We start from the raw sequence: 19,198 nt of genomic DNA, 5'->3' as shown, positions 1-19,198 counted from the left end.
ATGTTCACGAGGTTCATGTTTGTTAATGTTCTATGGAGGGACAAAGATTCAGCTAGAGATTCCTGCAAGGTCGAAAGCCACCAGCGACCTTGAAACATGGAGTCTTTCATCATCCACTAGAGACCCCCCACTAAACGGAGCCCCTATGTACTCAACATTACACACCTATGAGCAACACCTGCAGCCAGGAGCCGCCGACAAAAACACACACACACACACACACACACACCCACATACAGGAAGGGAGATCAAGTTTTGTCTCTACACTGCAAAAACAGAAAATCTAACCAAGTATTTTTGGTCTCATTTCCAATGCAAATACACTTGAAATAAGACAAAACTAACTTATAAGTAACTTTTTGGCAAGATACAATAGCCGGTTTTAAGTATTCCTTAATATTGATGAAAAAGTATTAGTTCCACTGGCAGATTATTTCACTTATAACATCACATTGTTCACATGTTATAAGTGAAGTATACCATGTGCATGCGGAAGTAGTACTTTTTTTAATCAATATAAAGAAATTATTGACCTAAATCAAGCACCTATATCATTATAAAAAGTTACTTGTAAGATAATTTTTCCAAGTGTGCTAAGATATTTGCACTATAAACAAGACAAACATACTTGGTACAATTTTGGTACAATACTTGGTCATACGTTTTTGCAGCGTATGATCTAAAAGAGGAATATTTACTGACAAAATGTCTCTGAACATATATGGACGAGGAAGTACACTGCAAAAACACTAAATCTTACCAAGTATTTTAGCCGTTTTTTAGAGCAAATATCTTTGTACACTTGGAATAATCTAAAAATAAATTACAAGTAATTTTTTGACAAGATATAGGAGCTTGTTTAAAGTTAATAATTTCTTAATATTGATTTTTAAAATAGTACAAGTTTCACTTTCAGATTATTTCACTTTTAACAGGGGAAAAATGTTTTAAGTGAAAAAATTGGCCAGTGAAACGTGTACTTTTTAAATAAATAATAAGAAGTTATTGACTAAAAACAAGTTACTTGTAAGTTAGCTTTGTGTCATTTCAAGTGTATTAAAATAGTTGTAACAGAAACTAAACCGAAATTGGTAAGATTTTATGTTTTGTAGTGCTACAGGTTTAAAATAAAAACAAGTTGCATACATCATCATCCTGGGTTTGTCCGGCGGTGCACAAAAGTGCCTTTTGATTGCAAAAAAAAAAAAGAAGAAAAGTTTAAGTGTTAAGTTGCAGTTTTTCTAAATGTTTATAAGAAATGCAAACCATCTAGTCAAAATTGATTTGGTGATTTACTTCATTTACACATTTAAAGCATTTTTGGACAGTAAAAACACCAAATCAAACCTTTTAGTAGGACGTTACAGGACTACATGGAGCTACGGCTGGTGTATTCACCTTATCCCCAGAAAAAGTCGGCTGAAGGAGGAAAAACCCAGAAACATGTGACACCGAACAGGAAGTTCAACAAAAAACAACAAAAAGTCCTAAAATTCTGCATCAGTACATAATGAATTCATCTGGCTTTAGATTTATAATATTTAAAGGTTCATCTCTGTAACTTAGAAAAGATCATTTAATTGCCAATTCATTATAGAGTTTGATACAATTCAAATATTTGTTTCTGTTTATTTTGATGATTGTTGGATTTTCATAATTTGTAACCCAGAATCCACATAAACAGAAATTACACTTGAAACGTAATAAATTTATATTAGAAACGCACAAATCCAATACTGATGCTTTATTATTTATTTTACATCATATTTATGATTCATAATTGCACTTTCTGAACCATTTGAAAGAAGGTTTGTTGCACTTTATTTTTTTAGATATTTGACTAAGGTAGCTAACCTTTTGTTTTTGTTTTTACTCTGCATTGGCTGTTATCTTCCTAATTACACTGATTGAACAAATTAAATTGTTTTTTACATGTTTGACCAGGATTTACTGTAGAAGCTATTGATGTATTGGTGCAGAGTTATAAAACAAATATCTAATTCATTAAATACTTAGAAATCAGAAACATTTTAAGTCAATTTAGCTCTTGTTTTCTATCAGATCAACAAGGGCCATTTCAGATAGAAAAAGAAAGAGGAGAAAATTTCCACCAATTAATTTTAAGATTAATTTCAGATATTTTATAGACAAAAACTTGAAACATTTCTGAACTTGAAAAGTTAAAAATTTACTAGTTAAAAACTCAGAATTCTTTAAATAAAAACCCCGGAAAAGTCCAAAAAAACCCCCAGAAATTTTCTGGTAAAGACCTTGAAATTTCAGAGTTTTAAAAGCCACAAATTTTCAACTTAAAACTCAGAAATGATAAAGTTTTTTCTAGTAGATTAATATTTAATAAATCTCAGAAATGTCTCAAAAATTTCAGATTTTTTCTTGCAAATTTTTGACTTTTCAGAATCAGAAATTTTAAAATTTTATTTAAAAACTTATTAATCCCAAAATTGCTGAGTTTTTGGCAGAAATTCTTCTTTTTTCTCCAATTGCCATTGGCCTAATATTCCGTCGTAGATATCTGTATTGGTGTCATAAGTGAAAAAAGTGGATCGGTGCATCCCAAATCTATTTACGAGTTTCACTTCAAATTACTGAGACAAATAAACGTTCCAATAATATTCTAATTTATTGAGCTCCATTTGTAAATCTCCAGACTCTTACCCAGTTCTTTTTGTTCTTCTTTTTGTTCTTTGCGTCTGCGTCCATGTTGGATCCCACGCTGGAGTGGCTGGTGGCGCTGGCGACGCTGCTGACGCTGTCGGAGGAATGCTGCCGCCTGATGCGCAGGTCTGGCTGCTGATTCTGCTGCTGCTGCATCGTACCATTACTGCCAGCTGAGAAGACATCGGGGAAGTTTGCATTTAAACACTTTTCAGATTAGCTCAGATTTCAACATTTGGAATTTGTGTTACTAGAGAGGGATTGTCAGTCAGTGTCACTGTAGAAAGCAAGCAAGAATAAATTTGTGCAACTATTTAAAAACTTTAAATTTCTGATAGTTTAGTTTACCACCTGGTTTGATGGCTGCAGATACATGTTCAGTTTTTTGCTAATTGTTACCAAATTAGGAAGAAACTATGTTTGTATTTCTTTTGTCCACTGAAATTTGGGCCATTTTTTCTCGTCATTTATCCACTCAACTGTATGTAACATTTTTGGGTCCGAAATTATTTCATCACGCTGTGATAAACAGTTGTACACTGCAAAAACAGAAAACCTTACCAAGTCATTTTACCAGAGGTGGGGACTCGAGTCACATGACTTGGACTCGAGTCAGACTCGAGTCGTTAAAATCACGACTTGAGACTTGACTTGAAAAAATGCTGAAAGACTCGGACTTGACTTTGACTTTCATGCCATTGACTTGGGACTTGACTCGACTTGAAGCTGTTTACTTGAAAAGACTTGATATTTTTTACTCAAAGTCTTAAAATTTAAAACACATTATTTATAAAGTGGCGTCATTAATTAATGTCACTCATTCCGTATCAATATGCGCAGACCGTCACTATGGTTTTCCTCTCTCCTTATGTATGTATGTGTACGTAGCTGCAGCACAACCAATCAAATTAACAGGATTTGGACGTTTAAAAAAACGCGGCAAAGCTACAGAGCTCAGGGAACGAAATACGAAATAACAGCTCGAATATGCTTCCGCGAGTAATTTCTTTTGGCTACATAGGTTATGAACTTTCGACTAAAAAACGAACTGCAACTTGTAAAACCTGCAAGAAGAGAATATCGGATGGAGATGCCACGACGTCCAACTTTGTCCGGCATTTGAAGCTTCACAAAGATCGGTAGGTGGCGCTTTTCTTTTGCTGTAAGATAGTTGACTTTAGCTAACTTCGTGTTAGCATGTGTACTCCGGGTTAAATTGGTGATTATTTACCATAAATCCGGTCCTTCAAATGCCTCCACAAATAATGTGCACCGTGTTAGCTCAGGAAGCCGGTGGATAGTGAGCGGGGCTCCGGAACAGAAAGCAGATTCTGGACCTGAACACACGGAACAGAGTCTCTCTGTCCCATCATGATGATGAGCCGGGTCTAGTATCATCTAAGGATGGTTGGTGTATTTGAAGACATCTACGTTGGGAAATTATATTGACAATATATTGTTTTGACAGGTCAGAGAAAAGAGGAAAAAACTGCTGTTATGGTTCTTTGTATTGTGCTGTGGAAATGTCAGCATTTTCGTCTTTTTTTATTGAATATCAAGTTTAACAGAACTGGGCAATAAAGTGGTCCAATTTAAAAATGTTTTTATACTTTGTGTTCAGCTACACATGTTCTATCATTTGAGATAAATACATATTTTAAAACGAACAAATGGTCTATTATTTGAATTTTATGTATAATTGCAAATAATAAAAAAAAAAATTAAAAACGACTCGAAATGACTTGAAATTAAAGGTTCCTGACTTGAGACTTGACTCGACTTTTGCCTGTCTTTACTTGAGACTTGACTCGGACTTGAGGACAAAGACTTGAGACTTACTTGAGACTTGCAACACAGTGACTTGGTCACACCTCTGCATTTTACTCTATTTTAAAGTGCAAATCTTAGTTCACTAAAAATAAGACAAAACTAACTTACGGTACAAGTGACTTTTAAGCAAAATATTTGAGCGGAAAAGTCATTATTTTCTTGTCTTAAGCAAATAATTCCTTCATATTGATTTTAACAAAGTATTGATTCCATTTGCAGATTATTTTCCTTATAATCCTTGTTAGAAGTAAAAATAATCTGCCAATGGAGCAAATATTTTTTTATCCATATTAATGAATTATTGACTTAAAACAAGCTACTATAGTTACTTGTACGTTACTTTGTTTCCTATTTCAAGTGCAGTAAGATATTTGCACTAAAATAGACAAAAAGTACTAGGTAAAATTTTCTGTTTTTGCTAGGTAGCAAGCTGACAACATGCTAAGTAATGTTAAAACAACAAGATAAATGCAGTAAACATGGCAATCAGTTACAGATTAACGGCCAGTTGGCTCCTTCTGCAGTCCAGTTGTGCGTCTCTTTGTTTACGAATAACAATCACTTTGAAGTCAGATTTTTAACCAATTAAAATACACAAATCTAAATGTTGAACCAAAGAGGGTTTTTTTTTACCTGTCCGATCTGCTTTGGGTACAAGTTCAGGTGTGTTGATGACACCGTTAATGGCCGCCTGAGCAACAGCGTTCTGCTTCTTCAGTAGCTCAATGGTCTTCCTCAGCTCATTCAGCTCAGAGTCCTTCACAGAAATCAGGATTAGAAGAAGTTAAACCGGAGAACTCATCGACTTGGTGGGACAGGAGGAAAAGTTTTCACCTTCTGCTCTGCAGTCAGAGTTAGACTCTTCAGCCTGATGGTCATGTTGCCCAGACTCTGTTCAAACGCTGCAACCAGGTGAGCCTGTGGAGCAAACCAAACAGGTTTTAGCTCAAATTTTACCAGGGAAGTCTGGTACTCATGACTTCTGTTAAATAAAAATACACCCTTATTTATTTCAAACAGAGAATAAAAAGTAAAAAAAACAGAAAAGAGGACAAACAATCATGACAACTGACATGACGTTTAGCATAATTTGTTCAAAAAGGAGCAGGTAGAAGGTAAAACAATCTTATGGTTTCCTGCCCCTCTCATACACATCAACGTACACTGCAAAAACACAAAGGTTTACCAAGGATATTTTGTCTAGTTTTCTAGTGAAAATATCTTAGTATATTAAGGCAAATGAGGCAAAACTAACTTAAAATTATTTTTTAAATGAGATATAGCAGTGTGTATTACATAAATAATTTCCTAATATTCATAAAAAAGCAGATTATTTAATTTATAACAAGACATTTTTCCCATCTTATAAGAGAAATAATCTGCATCAATATTGAGAAATTATTCACTTAAAACAGATTCCTACGTCTTATTTAAAAACTACTTGTAAGATAGTTTTGTCTTATTTCAAGTGTACTAAGATATTTGCACTAGAAACTAGACCAAAAATAGTTTTTAGTGTTTTGCTGTATATATAAAATAAACAGTGATTTGTGGTTCAGAAAAAAAATCCTGTTTTCCTCAAAACAGCAACATTTTTAGCTAGTTTAGATTTTTACTTGGGAGATCTGTGCTACGTTATATCCTGGCAATTTCTCCTGTTGTTTGCCCTTTATGGAGGGATTAATGGCTAAATTATGCTGCACAAAAAAACAAAAAAACAATTAGTTTCAACATTAGCATATGAGTGTTTGATTTATAAAGGAATAAGGAATCAAAAGCAATTCAAATCTGAGCAGATGAATTGGATGAGATAAGAAAATACAGGCACAGTTGAGCTAACCGCTGTAACCTTGAGGCTAAAGTTCAAACATGACGTCAACAGAATGTAACAAAACCCAAACAATCACCAAAAAATAACATCCTGTGATAAATGACTAGCTGCTGGTGATCACATTACAAAACATCAAATCCAAACTGCTGAGCCTAGAGCAGAAACAACTCATTTATCTAAAGCCACACTGAGTCCAAGATGTGTCCGATGGTTTTCTACTGCAACTCAATCTGACTCTTCCAGCGTCACAACATGATTCCATGAGGGTGAAATATCAATATATGAGGATACAGCTAAAATAATGCATGTCTGCTCTGAAACGAGACAAAGTGGAATTATTTTTTAGAAAAATACAGATAAGTGTGTTGGTTTAAAATAGGTTTATGAGCTAAACAAAACACGTTCAATAGATCTTTGAAGGGGTTGCTAGGTAACGCGCTGGGCTTCCATGGTTGCTAGGTAACGTGCTGGGCTGGCAAATTTTTGACATTACATTCCGAAGGCTTTTTAAAAGGCTCATTTTCCAGACACCAAAAGCATCAACTTATTGCAGAAATGACTTGGTTGTTTTTTCCAGGTCTTCCTCAGCTCATTCAGCTGTTTTTAGAAGCATTAGAGATCCAAATGGAAGTACAAAAATATGCAAAATGTGAATTTAGCACCATACATCCCCTTTAATCACACTGGGTGAACAAACTCCTCCTCTAGATTTGATCCTGTGCCGACTGATTTGCGTGTTCACGTTTGGACTTTTTACAGCAGAAGCTTAATTTTTCTGCCTCAGGGGCATCAAGGTGTGCTCAGACAATTCATCAGCCTGTGACAGACCGTTAAATATTTCAACAGTTTTTTGTCTCTCTCTCTCTCTCTGCATCTCTGCGGTGCTCCTGCTTGTATGGAGGCGTCACTTACTATAAAATCTTTGCTTTAAATCTACCGGCAGTGTGCCGGGACTTGAGTATCTGTTGTTTTCAACCTTTCAACCTTCCTTCCATATCTGTAATCCGGAGGAGAGCGCGCAGTCTAGGAGCCGATTACCAGCAGAGCGTGGCAAGACTTGTGCAACGAGGGCAGAAGGCAGCCAAAAACGTTCGTGTCTAGAGATGCTTTAAGAGATTCTCTGATGGCTTTGCCAGTAGTAAAATTATACCTTTTGAGGGTAAAGAACACTGTGCCATCTTTCTGTAAGGGATTAGTATGTACTTGTGTTTCAGTGCGTGATGGAGACAAATTTTCTCTACTTTGTGAAGCTTTAAAAGACAAAGCGGTGAATTTGTATTTAAAAATAAGCTACAAGTAAACAAACAAAAGTAAATTCAGGTACAATAAAAGGATTTAGATCAGTAAATTCTTTAGAACAGTAAATGTGGCCTTGTTCTATTTCAGTTTTGTACGTAAATTTACAGTTTCAAACATCTGTTTTAGTATTTTTTTTTAAAAATGTGTCTCCTAAAAATCTACCAAATATAAAGAAGGCAAACTTGTTGATTATAAAAACAGTCACTTTTAAAATCCGGGCCCATCACGTACAGGTGTGTGATATAAGTTTTCCGGTGCGTGTGTTGATGTTCCTGTTCACTTACATTGGCGCTCAGCTGAGTGGTGAGGGCGGAAACCTTCTCCTGGGAGGCATCCAGCTCCCGGCGAAGTTTTCGGATCTGCAGGGTCAAGACAAAAACTTCAAACACGCAACCAGACGCATAATAAGGAAAACACTGCAGTCACAAACGGGAGGATTCCTGATCTGAACAATTTGTTCTGGGTTCACTGGAAAAACACAAAATCTTACCAAGTAATTACAGCCTAGTTTCTACTGCAAATATCTTAGTGCACTTGAAAAAAGAAAAACTAACTTATAAGTAACTTTTAAGTAAGATATAAGAGCTGATCTTGGTTAGTAATTTCTTAATTTGAATGAAAAAGTGCTAGTTGCACTGGAAAATTATTTCACTTATAACATCACATTTTTTCCATGTTATGAGTAAAATAATCTGCTAGTGGAACTAGTACTTTTTCAACAATATAAAGGAATTATTTACTTAAAACAAACTCCTACATCTTGCCAAAAAGTTACTCATATGTTTGTTTTTCTTGTTTCAAGAGTACAAATTTATTTGCAGCACAAATTAGACAAAAATACTTAAGATTTTGTGTTTTTGCAGTGTAGAATCCTGCAAAAACACAGGAAATACTACTGTTTTATGGCATACACTGCAAAAAAAAATCTAAGTATCATTGTCTAGCTTTTAGTGCAATTATCTTAGTACAATCGAAATAAAACAAAACTAACATACAAGTAACTTTTCAGCAAAATATAGGAGCTATTTTCAGTCAATAATTTCTTAATATTGATGAAAGTGTATTAGCTTTGACAAGACATTTTTCCCATATTTGAAGCAATCTGCCAGTGGAGCTTGTTCTTCTGTGTTTTGCAGTGTACAGGTGTTCAGTGGGTAAAGAAGGTCAGTCACAACATGGCTACACGTGTAACTGGATACAACTGTGAAAACATGCCCATGTTCCAACAAGTCCAGCTAGTGAGCACATAAAATTAAAGAGGCTGGGATCGCTGTGGGCGCGCTGATGCTTACCTCCGACTGAGACTTCTCCTCGTTCTGAAAAACAAGCAGCAGAAGAAGAGGAAACCATTAGAGTCTTCAACCTGCCGCGGGTCAGACCGCACATTTCCTGACTCCCGTTTGATTTATTAGCTCCTTGGAGACAAGCTTTATAAACTGTGGAGCGTATTGTCTGGTGTAATATGTCTGGGAAGCAGAGATATCCTCCTGAAGGCATTTCACCATGTGTGTTGAGTCTCATTGTCAAAATGGAACAATAGCCAAAAAAAAGAAATAGGTGGTAAATAGACATACAGAGCAAGAGCATAGAAAACAAACGCTAGCTCGCACGAACGCAACACGCCCTGATGCTGGTCACCAAAACACTGAAACATGCAGCACCCACATTTACATATAAAAAAAGGCTGCACACGGACTTTTATTTATAGATTTGAACAATGACTTTGTTTGGAGCTAAATTTAAGGTGAGTTTGACTTTTTTTTCTCTTTGCCTGTAGCGACTCACTGCAGCAGCTTTCCTAGCAGTGTCTCAGCAGCGAACATTAGCACATCTGGACTGTGGCATGTGGATTACAAAGACACTCAAAAACACACGCAGACACACAAGCTGCTGATCCTAGAAACGCAAACACAGACGTTTGTCCTGGAGACACAGAGAAAACACAGAAACACTCTATTGCAAAAAATAGCAAAGCTGGAGCAGTTTACAGCACAAAAATCTTATTTCAATTAACCTTTACGGACACAAAATGATCTGATTCTAACGTACACGGCAAAAAAACTAAATCTTACCAACTATTTTTGGCCTACTTTCCAGTGCAAATATCTTATTACAACTGAAATAAGACAAAACAAGTGTACAAGTATCTTTTCAGTAAGATATAGGAGCTTGATTTTAGTAAACAATACCTTAATATCGATACAGTTCCACTGTATCTTTTTTCAAGACATTTTCTCTATGTTTCAATTGAAATAATCTAACAATTGAATTAGTATTTTTTTTTAATCAATTTTAAGGAATTAATTACTTAAAACAAGCTCTTATGTCTGGATTAAAAGTTACATGTAAGTTAGTTTTGTTTTATTTCAGGTGTTCTAAGATTTTTGCAGTAGAAACAACACAAAAATACTGGGTGAGATTTTGTGTTTTTGCAGTGCAACCACTTGATCCTAGAAACAAACACAGCAGTTTGTCCTGAAACGACTCACTCTAACACAAAAACATCATCACTCGGTTCTATCAGAAGCAGATTACAGCACATAGATCTTATTTCAAAGAAACTTTACAGCCAGAAAATAACCTGCCTCTGACTCGCGCTCCATAAAATCAAAAACTGTATCACTCTGCTCCTGTTTCCTACCGTTTGCTGCCAAGCCGGGACCGTTCCCGTCAGCGATAAAGTCGCCATCATTTTGGCTCCGCTCTGATTTCCAGCCTGTAACTTTCAGGCTCTGAGGGTCAAAGCTAGTCTGAGAGATTCTGTGCTACACCTGCTCAGGTGAGCGAACAAACCCAGAGAGAGGAGGAGGAGCTTCACTTTCTGTGTGCACATGTGGGCTGTTCCCTGTTACTCTGTGTGCCTTCGACTAAACGTTTTCCTTTCAGGATGTGTGAGTCACATATCTGTTTGAGTTGACCGATAAATTTTGATATTTAAATGAACTAAAGCGGTTTCCACATGAATAACTGCAAAAAATGATTCCTATTTTGGCTAATTTTGGGTTCAACAGGGTTTTCCAGCCACACTAAGAAAATAAAAATAATAAAATTACAAGAATAAAGTCATAAAATTATGAGAAGAAAGTCAGTATTATGAGAAGAAACTTGTATGAGAATAGAGTCATAATATTTCAACAATAAAGTTGTACTATTATGACAATAAATTTATAAAATTACAACAATAAACTTGTAATAAATTACAACAATAATTACAACAATAAACAACAATAAATTACAACAATAAAGTCATAGTATTATAAGAATAAAGTCATAAAATTCCGACAATAAACTATTACAAGAATAAAGTTGTAATATTACAAGAATAAATAATTATGTTAAAACATATTTTGTAATACTTTGACTGTTCTCATGTTATTATGATTTTCTTCTTGTAATTAATTTTTTTTATTATTTATTAGCAAGGCCCTAAGAAAGCTGCTGTATGTAAAATTACGTTCAGCTTTGACGGCGCTGGAGTCCAGGGTAAAGTTAGTAAAAGTAAAAAGTAAAATATATGTGAGAGGGAGAATCGTTGCCTTCAGGAATATGAAAACATGAGCAAAATTCACACCAATTCTGGAGTGTAAACTCACCGTGGAGTAAATGGAAGAAGTGCTGGACACCAAAGACAGAGATGAGCCATGAACTGCAGAAACAAAAAGAAAATGTTTAAGTAACTGACCATGACTGCATGGCAGAGCATAAACATAAATACCGCTCTTGAAAAACATATTCATTTTAAAAAGACTTCTTTAGGACACCATCACATAATGAAGTGTGATTTATATCACTAAATTTATTGGTACTTATTTATGTGATTGTAAAAAAAAACTGTGAAAAATAAAAATAGATATATTTTAGTTCTATTTTTTGACATTAACTGTGATTTATGATGACAACGATAAATCAAAAATTCTTATTTTAATCAGAAGTTTTTCAAAAAATAAATGCCCGATTTGTCTAATTTCAAATACACTAAGGTATCTGCACTAGAAACTAGACTAAGATTTTGTGTTTCTGCAGTGTGGGATTATAATTGGTGGGCAGGAAGTTGGGCCCCCAAATCAAATTCAGCTCAAAGCCCCAGACAACCTTGGGCCGGCTCTGCTGTGATTACAACCAGACCTCCCACAGTCTCCCCACACAAACTACCCAGTCTTTCCAGTTCTGTCCAGGCGGAGTCTAATTCCTGACTATAAAGATAAAACTCCTCCACATTACAGCCCAACCGTGGCGAAACTAATGACAAGCTGAACTTTACCGCAGTGACTCAGCTGCTAATCGCACATGTAGGGAAAACAGGGCCGCTACTGTTCCCTGTCTGGGAGCAGATTAGAAGGGATCAGCAATGTGATGTCAGAAACCACGGCGAGAGGTCGGCCCGATCCGCAAAAGAAGCATTTGTTCTGTTACAGGAGGTGGATAGGTGTTTACAGAAGATTCACTCTTATCTTTGTTCGGTCTAGACGGGACGGTGTGCAGGCAGCCACATGAAAGCAAAACATTTAGTTTTCTCTGAGAGACAAAACAATCAGGCTGTACTGCTTTATTAACAAGTTAGCCAAAAATCTGACTTTTTTTTTAAGTGGGATGACTGTTTTGATTTTTTTTAATTAAATGAAAACTCAGTCAAACTTCATTGCAAATTCATGGACAAATTGCTAATACACAGTTCAAGATAATAACATCTCAAGCTTGTCCTTGTCTGTGGGTGGACTACTCATTGTGTCAAGAAAACACCAACAGTTTGTTTTCATCTCAAGGTAACGAGATCTTCAGCTCGTTTTGTTTTGATAACAGTTTTACGTTGTTGTTATTACTCAGGATAATGTGACTTTATCCCTGCTTTGTTGTGGCTGTTCAGCCGCCGATATCTCTTAAAGCTGATCATTATGCAATGGGATATACAAAACAAGTTCCTTACATTTTTTTGCACAAAATCATACTTAGATAATGAGATTTTTATCTGCCCAGTTCTGCCTATTTTGAAATGATTTATGGCCTCCTGTCACTTTAAATCCAAATAAGCTGCTGCTGGCCACGCCCCCCTACTCAACGTTTACACCCACATGTGAAAATGGCTGCAAACACTTGGCTTTTCAAGCAGACATCGTTCAGCAAATACATCAGTAAACCCAGCTGACCAAATGTGCTGAAGCTCAGCTTGGGTTGCTAGGTAACGGGCTAGATGCCACGGTTGCTAGGTAACGGGCTGGATTCCACTGGGGTTGCTAGGCAATGGACTGGGTTCCGCTCGGATTACTAGGTGAAGGGTCATGCCTGCTGATTTGTGACGTTACATTACAGAGGTTTTTGAAATGGATAATTTTCCAGAGACCATAAAACATCAACTTATTGCTGAAAACCATCTAGGAGGGGTTTGTTAAGTGCTTGGTCTGTGTTTAGAAGAAGTAGAAACCCAAATTAAAGTACAAAAACATTAAAAAGGTTAATTTAGTATAAAATGTCCCTTTTAAGTTGTAAAAGTTTGATTTCAGACTCTGATATTTAACCAAACTTTGAAAAAATTCCAGTGTTTTTTTTTATATTTCAGGTCTTTCAACCCTCTAAATAAACCAGCAGATTTAAAAGCACTTCTTGGGCTGGCGGAAAACTGCAGTCATGTTTCATCATCTCCTGTTATTTCAAACAAATACTTTTTAATCCATCCATTCATCCATACTGAGCCTAACCCTGCAGCCAGTGGGTGAGAGGTAAGGTACAGATGAAACATCATTGTTGCTCTGATTTTTTGAAGGATGTTGGTGGTTAGGAACTCAGGCTTTTACTAGGCGGTTATCAAGAAGAGCTGGTCTGGTTAGTTTGGGGACTGGTGAGAGGTGTTTGTTTTTCACAGATCCCACTGGGAGAAAGCCTCAGGGTCGACCCAGGACTCACCAGAAAGATTATATCTTTAGGTAGGTTTGGGAATGCCCCTCGTTCTGCAACAAGAGGTGGAGGAAGTGTCCTTATGTCCTAAAACTATCAAAATAACTAAAATTGTAATTGAGAAAACATTTTCATTAACTGAAAAAAATAAAAATGGATGAAAAATGGTAACTAACTGAAACTATACTGTGCATTTATAAAACTAATTAAAACAAACTAAAATTATACACGTAATATCCCTCATTTTTGTGTTCATGATTCTATTTATTCACCTTTTGAACTGATGTGACACAAGCAGTTTACATCACTTGTCAGTAAATTACGGTGCTCCATAATCCTGGCGGCATTTTCTGTAAAATGGCGGCAGTAAAAGCTGGGAGAAAACGCCAATCCGTTCGTTGCTCAACAATAACTGAATTAACTTTTTGAAAATGGTTTCTTCTGTTGAGTATTCAGATGTAAACATAATCACAAGACAATACCTTTAACTTGTGAATTCTGCTAAATTGACCAAATATGAACAAAACCAAAACTACTACAGTATAAATAATAAAAGCTAGCAAATACTCTTTAAACCTTCTTGGATATAAAAACCTGGAAAACTGAAAATCTTCACATTTCACATGAGATGCCCACATGTTTGGTTTGATACAATAAAGCATTTTCTTAAACATTTTTTGAAAACATGCATACAGTGGTACTTTTGATTTAGGCAATTGCCCAGGGCGGCATCATAAATGGGCTGTGTGGGGGTGCAAAATAAAATATATCTTATTTGTCAGTCGTCCCCTGAGCAAGTTTGCTACTACGTTCATGGATGTATAATGTAGTAAGTTTCCCTTAGTTGTTGTTGAATACGGTTGAAACGATAAATCATTTATTGACATAATTGTTAAATAATTTAGTAATCAATTAATCATTAACAGGAGTCTACAAACTCAAAATTGTGTTGAATTATTTGTTTGGATATTTTAATGTATTTCTAATGTGTAAAAAAGGCTTAATGAAAAATCTTTTTTCATCCGATTAAAAAAATCATCACAATAAATCAATAGATTAATCAATTACTAAAATAATCATTAGTTGCAGCCGTACTGTTGAGTAGTGGAAGATTGCTTGACCCAATTGCTGCTTCAAGATAATTGCTTGCATTTTAATGTATCTGTGTGCATATTTATATTTCAAGCTTATCTGATTAAAGTTTCTAATTGACTGGCAGATGTTACATTTTTCCAAATTTCCAGGGCCTTGAATGGTACCAATAATGACTTGAGTAGAGTTACCACTAATTTCTAAAACTTTTACCTTTTTAAAATCATCTTTCACTCAAATAAAATAAAACAAATCTCCAAATCCAAGCTCAGACAAGCAACCCAGAAGCTGTAAACTATAATTTAAAATAGAACATTTATGTCTGTGATTCTCCTTTAAGCTGAGAAAATATTTGCAAACATAAATGTGAGCAGGGGGGATTTAGTTTGGTGTGGATGAGAAGACAAAGTGCAGTGTTATTGCTCTCGTTAAGCACAACAAAGTGTTTCAGGGATGATGCGCCTTTTGTGTCTGGAGGGAAACTCTACACTTCAGAAACATGGACATGCACACAAACTGCATGTCACAGCAGAGACGACAACCAAGACAAAGAGTGAAAGTGGGAGGGAGAAAGTTTAGCTCGGTGGTTTTCCTAAATGTCACCACGTCTCACTCACACCTCACACAGCGATCCCTGTAATTATCCCTTCTGCTGAAACGGGAGGAGGACAGATATGTTACAGACGCTTGAGGTGCAACAACATGCGTTCATCTGCTATTTTTAACCAGACGTAGGGCTTTCAAGACAAGTTGTACAATGGATGACAGACAGCTGCTCATGCACAATAAAATAAGCTAAAACATGACGATACAAACTAGAGATGCACCGATTAATATCTGTACCAATACCGATATTTAAAATATTCTATATCGGTTTTCGGACACAATGTGCACAATTAGGGAAGGTCTATACTTGGTTCTGCAAAAACTCCAAATTAATACCTTTGTAATTCAGTACATTAATGTCTGTTTTTTAAAAAATAGAAACATTTTAAGTCAATTCAGTACTGTTTTTACATTAGCGATGTTAGATTGACTTAAAAAATGTGAAACTAAAACTTTAAAGTACTTCAGTTTATCTCAGAATGGTTCAAAAAGAACATTGCTCTTATTTTATTCAACCACATGAACCATTTCTGCTAAAATAAATGTGCTAAATTTCATTATCATGAGAACACAGTGTAAGAAAACAAAGCAATATGATGTTTATCTAAATAAAATTTGTATACTTTTTTAAAAAATGTAAATAATTTGGTTTTAATAGTTTTGCACTGTTTAGTTGACAAGCTACAGCTTAAAACATCAGCTTTTCCTCGACTTCTGATCTCAGCAAAGCATCTATGAAAATGGTTACTTTGCTTTCTTGTTATTTATTGCAACTTTTGTTTGTGTTTTAAAGTTTTAAATGTTCATTTCATTTCCCAAATTTTATACAAATCAGGTACCAGCAAGCTTTTTAAGTTACATTTTTCTCGAGCCATAAAACTTAAATGATCCCTTGGAAAACAATGGCTTATCATGTTTAATGTTCTATTAACAAAAATACTAATAATTGTTTAAGTCAAATAAGGAAGCAGAAGTAGGAGGCCTTTGAACTGGTTTACATGTATTTAAACCTGATTTCATCCCAAATGTGAAACAGAAACAAGAGCAGAGGTCTTACCTTCTTCGAAGCCGTCCCTGAAAGATCCCGACCGGCTCATGGTGCGAGTCTTCTCGTCCAGCGACATGCAGGAGTTTCTCAGTCGACTGTCGCTGCACGGGTCAAAAGGAGCGTCCTGATTGGTCAGGCTGTTGTTGCGCAGACCAGCGAGGTTGATCTGACCTGCAGAGGTTGGGCTGGATGCTGCAGAAACGATACAACCAGAGCATCAAAGCTGGTTCTTTCTAAAAGCACATTTATGTGCAGGTTATATTATGTAAAATATTTTATTTTACATAAATTTAAACATAAATGTGGGAGCTGGTCAAGCTAAAATGAACCAGCTCCCTGTCCATAATTTTACAGTGCCTCACTAAGGTATTCATGCATGATTCTGATACACAAGCTTTAATGTGTTATATTGGGATTTTATGTGATAAAGCAACACAAAGTACTGCATAATTAACACAGGAACAAAAAGCAAACATTGTTCCAAATACAAATCCTAAAAATGTGACCTGCGTTTATATTAAACTGGACCAAGTACGTAAAATTCACATTTTGCACAATTTTGTATGTTCATTTTGGTCTGAACTGCTTCCAAAAATGCTTAACCCAGCTGTTTTCCAGCAAAAAGTTAATTGTTTTTTCGTTTCAAAACCTTTCTGATTGTTGAGTCATATTCGACAAGCAAAGGGTCGTTACCTAGCAACCCAAGTGGAGCTCCAGCATGTTTGTTCAGCTGGTTTTACTGCTGTATGGGCTGTACAATGGCTGCTGGAAAACACAAGTGTTTTGTTGTTGACTCACCATCCAGAAACCTCTTGCTGCATTTTTATTGATTGTGCAGGAGGCTCCACTTCTGCTTTTCTAAGATGTACGCTTCTGAAATTGCGGTTGTTTGCAGCTATTTTTATGTTTGAGTATAAACATTGAGTGACTAGAAGCAGATTATTTGAATTTAAAGTGACGATGCCTTAAAACAGCTCGGACACATCCTAACATTTTCAAGTAAAAATAATAGGTGCCCTTTAATATCTATATTTTTCCATTTTTTGCAGTACTTAATAGTTGTTTTTTTTGAGGATTGCTCTTTTCTCCCAAAAGATTAGCAGACTTTGGATGAAAATTTGGATGAAATCACACAGAAAGGTGGAGTGCATTTATTAATTATATGTCTTTAAAGCGATTGATTGACCTGGATTTAGTAAGTAATACCAAAGTAAATGCATGCCACACTTTACAGATTTGCCAGTGAATATATACGTATATACTGTATATTTTTTGAGTGGCCTACCCAGCTGTCCAAAGTTGAAGCGAGTCCCAGAGGGTGAGGTGAGGCTGGAGCCGGGGGAGAACGGTGAGTTACTGGCAGAGTCCTGCAGCCCACTGGTGGAGTGGGAGCGCAGCCAATCACGGTCCTCATGACCTCGCAGCTGCTGAGACGGACCGTACCTGCAGAGAGTCAAAGAATTGGGTTAAAACCGAAGCCAGGGCATCAAACTTGAGATTTTGTGTGGAGGATAAGGGATTTTATAATTTTTTTAACAATAAGTGAGCTGGATTGTGTCGCTAATTTTGCTTCAAGCAGCCAGATTAATCACCAGGATCTGACATGAAGATGAGACAGATGCTGCAGCAACATATTACAACTGCGTGAACATTTTTTAAAAGCTTTGAACAACGGAAAAAAGCAGAAAAAATGGCAAAAAAGAGAAAATTTGACCCCAGATACAAAAAAAGATCATGCCTGCCCCAGCACAACACACTGATAAATCCGTACAGGGACAAACACTCAACACGACAACACATGTGCCAAGTGCCAAACAAAATCTTGATTTTTGAAAGCGTGAGCAGAAGCCTTAACGAGATGATGTGGACGCTGCGAAAAAAAAATAAAATAAAGCAGAGGCTGGTAAAACCGGAGTGGAAAGGTGCAAAGTGCCCAACAGGAAAACAAATGAGGTACCTGAATCCCTTCTTAGGCAGAGTGTTTCTACCACAATGTGGCCCGCTGTGGGAGAGAAACACTTCAGAAGAGGAACACAAATGGAGGGAGGAGGCAAGGAAACGTGTCTGAAGAAATGGCTAAAATTAATTTAACAATGTAATCTCTATGCTGCAAACTACAGAAGAGGATAAGGGCCACTGGAAAAAAAAAATCTTATTTTAATCTCAGACATTTGAGAAAATTAAAGTCAAACTTCCAAGAAAAAAAGTCAAAATTCTAAAAAAAAAAAAAAAAAAAAAAAAGAGTCAGGATCCTAAGATTAGATTTCTGAGATTAAAGTCAAAATTCTCATAAGAAAGTCATATTTCTTTTCCCTTTTTTTCAGTGACCCTAATCCTCCGCCATAGCAAACAAATAATGTCCAAACTGGAAAGTTTTTTTTATTTATTTATTTTTTCAGAACATCAAAAGCTTTAGCAAAAGAAAATAAATAAATAAATAAGCAAATAAACGGCATTTTTCAAGATTAACTAGAAAACTAGACTAGCTAGGACTTTATACTCAGGTATTTTTCAGATATTTAATATTTCAGTGGAAACAGAAAAACCCAATTTTGGTGTAAGCTCTATTCGCAACCACAAGATGGCAGTATGTGACAGCTAAACTAAAACACACAACCTGAAACTCATAATTTCCATTCATCTCAAGGAGTCCTAAAAATAACCACAGACTACCACACAGGGACAAAACGCTGAGGCTAGATTACAGGTTGTAATCCCAGAGGCGGGGGCTCCCTGTGTGGCAGCAGGTGGTGCTTTAGCAGGACCACCCACCTCAGCAACAGCCTAACACCGCAAACAGGTACATTTACCTGTCCTGCCTCCGAGGTAGCGTGTTTCGGCTGAATATGGGGCTAGCGGAGGGCGAGGAGAGGGGACTGATGGAAGACAGGAAGGGGAAAAGAAAACGCACAACAGACACAAGAGAA

At 36.1% G+C, this 19,198-nt stretch overlaps 1 protein-coding gene across 9 annotated transcripts in view; it reads right to left on the bottom strand.

Annotated features, from left to right (window-relative positions):
- The window catches only part of nav2a (neuron navigator 2a), a 262,068-nt gene that overhangs the window by 12,572 nt on the left and 230,298 nt on the right, over positions 1–19,198 (bottom strand). For 5 of the 9 annotated variants that reach the window (XM_028014169.1, XM_028014164.1, XM_028014165.1 and 2 more), the window contains 10 exons: positions 19,082–19,147; positions 18,229–18,273; positions 17,557–17,714; positions 16,281–16,463; positions 11,230–11,282; positions 8,929–8,952; positions 7,921–7,995; positions 5,341–5,424; positions 5,140–5,263; positions 2,677–2,849 (listed from right to left, as the gene is read on the bottom strand). In XM_028014169.1, coding sequence (XP_027869970.1) covers positions 2,677–2,849; positions 5,140–5,263; positions 5,341–5,424; positions 7,921–7,995; positions 8,929–8,952; positions 11,230–11,282; positions 16,281–16,463; positions 17,557–17,714; positions 18,229–18,273; positions 19,082–19,147 — 985 coding nt within the window. The remainder of the gene's footprint in view (positions 1–2,676; positions 2,850–5,139; positions 5,264–5,340; positions 5,425–7,920; positions 7,996–8,928; positions 8,953–11,229; positions 11,283–16,280; positions 16,464–17,556; positions 17,715–18,228; positions 18,274–19,081; positions 19,148–19,198) is intronic. The other 4 variants (XM_028014167.1, XM_028014173.1, XM_028014168.1 and 1 more) reach the window with 2 other exon arrangements.

The sequence above is a fragment of the Xiphophorus couchianus genome, chromosome 4 (genome assembly GCF_001444195.1).
Source record: "Xiphophorus couchianus chromosome 4, X_couchianus-1.0, whole genome shotgun sequence".
Classification (NCBI taxonomy): domain Eukaryota; kingdom Metazoa; phylum Chordata; class Actinopteri; order Cyprinodontiformes; family Poeciliidae; genus Xiphophorus; species Xiphophorus couchianus.
This window is presented reverse-complemented; position numbering and strand designations above follow the sequence as displayed.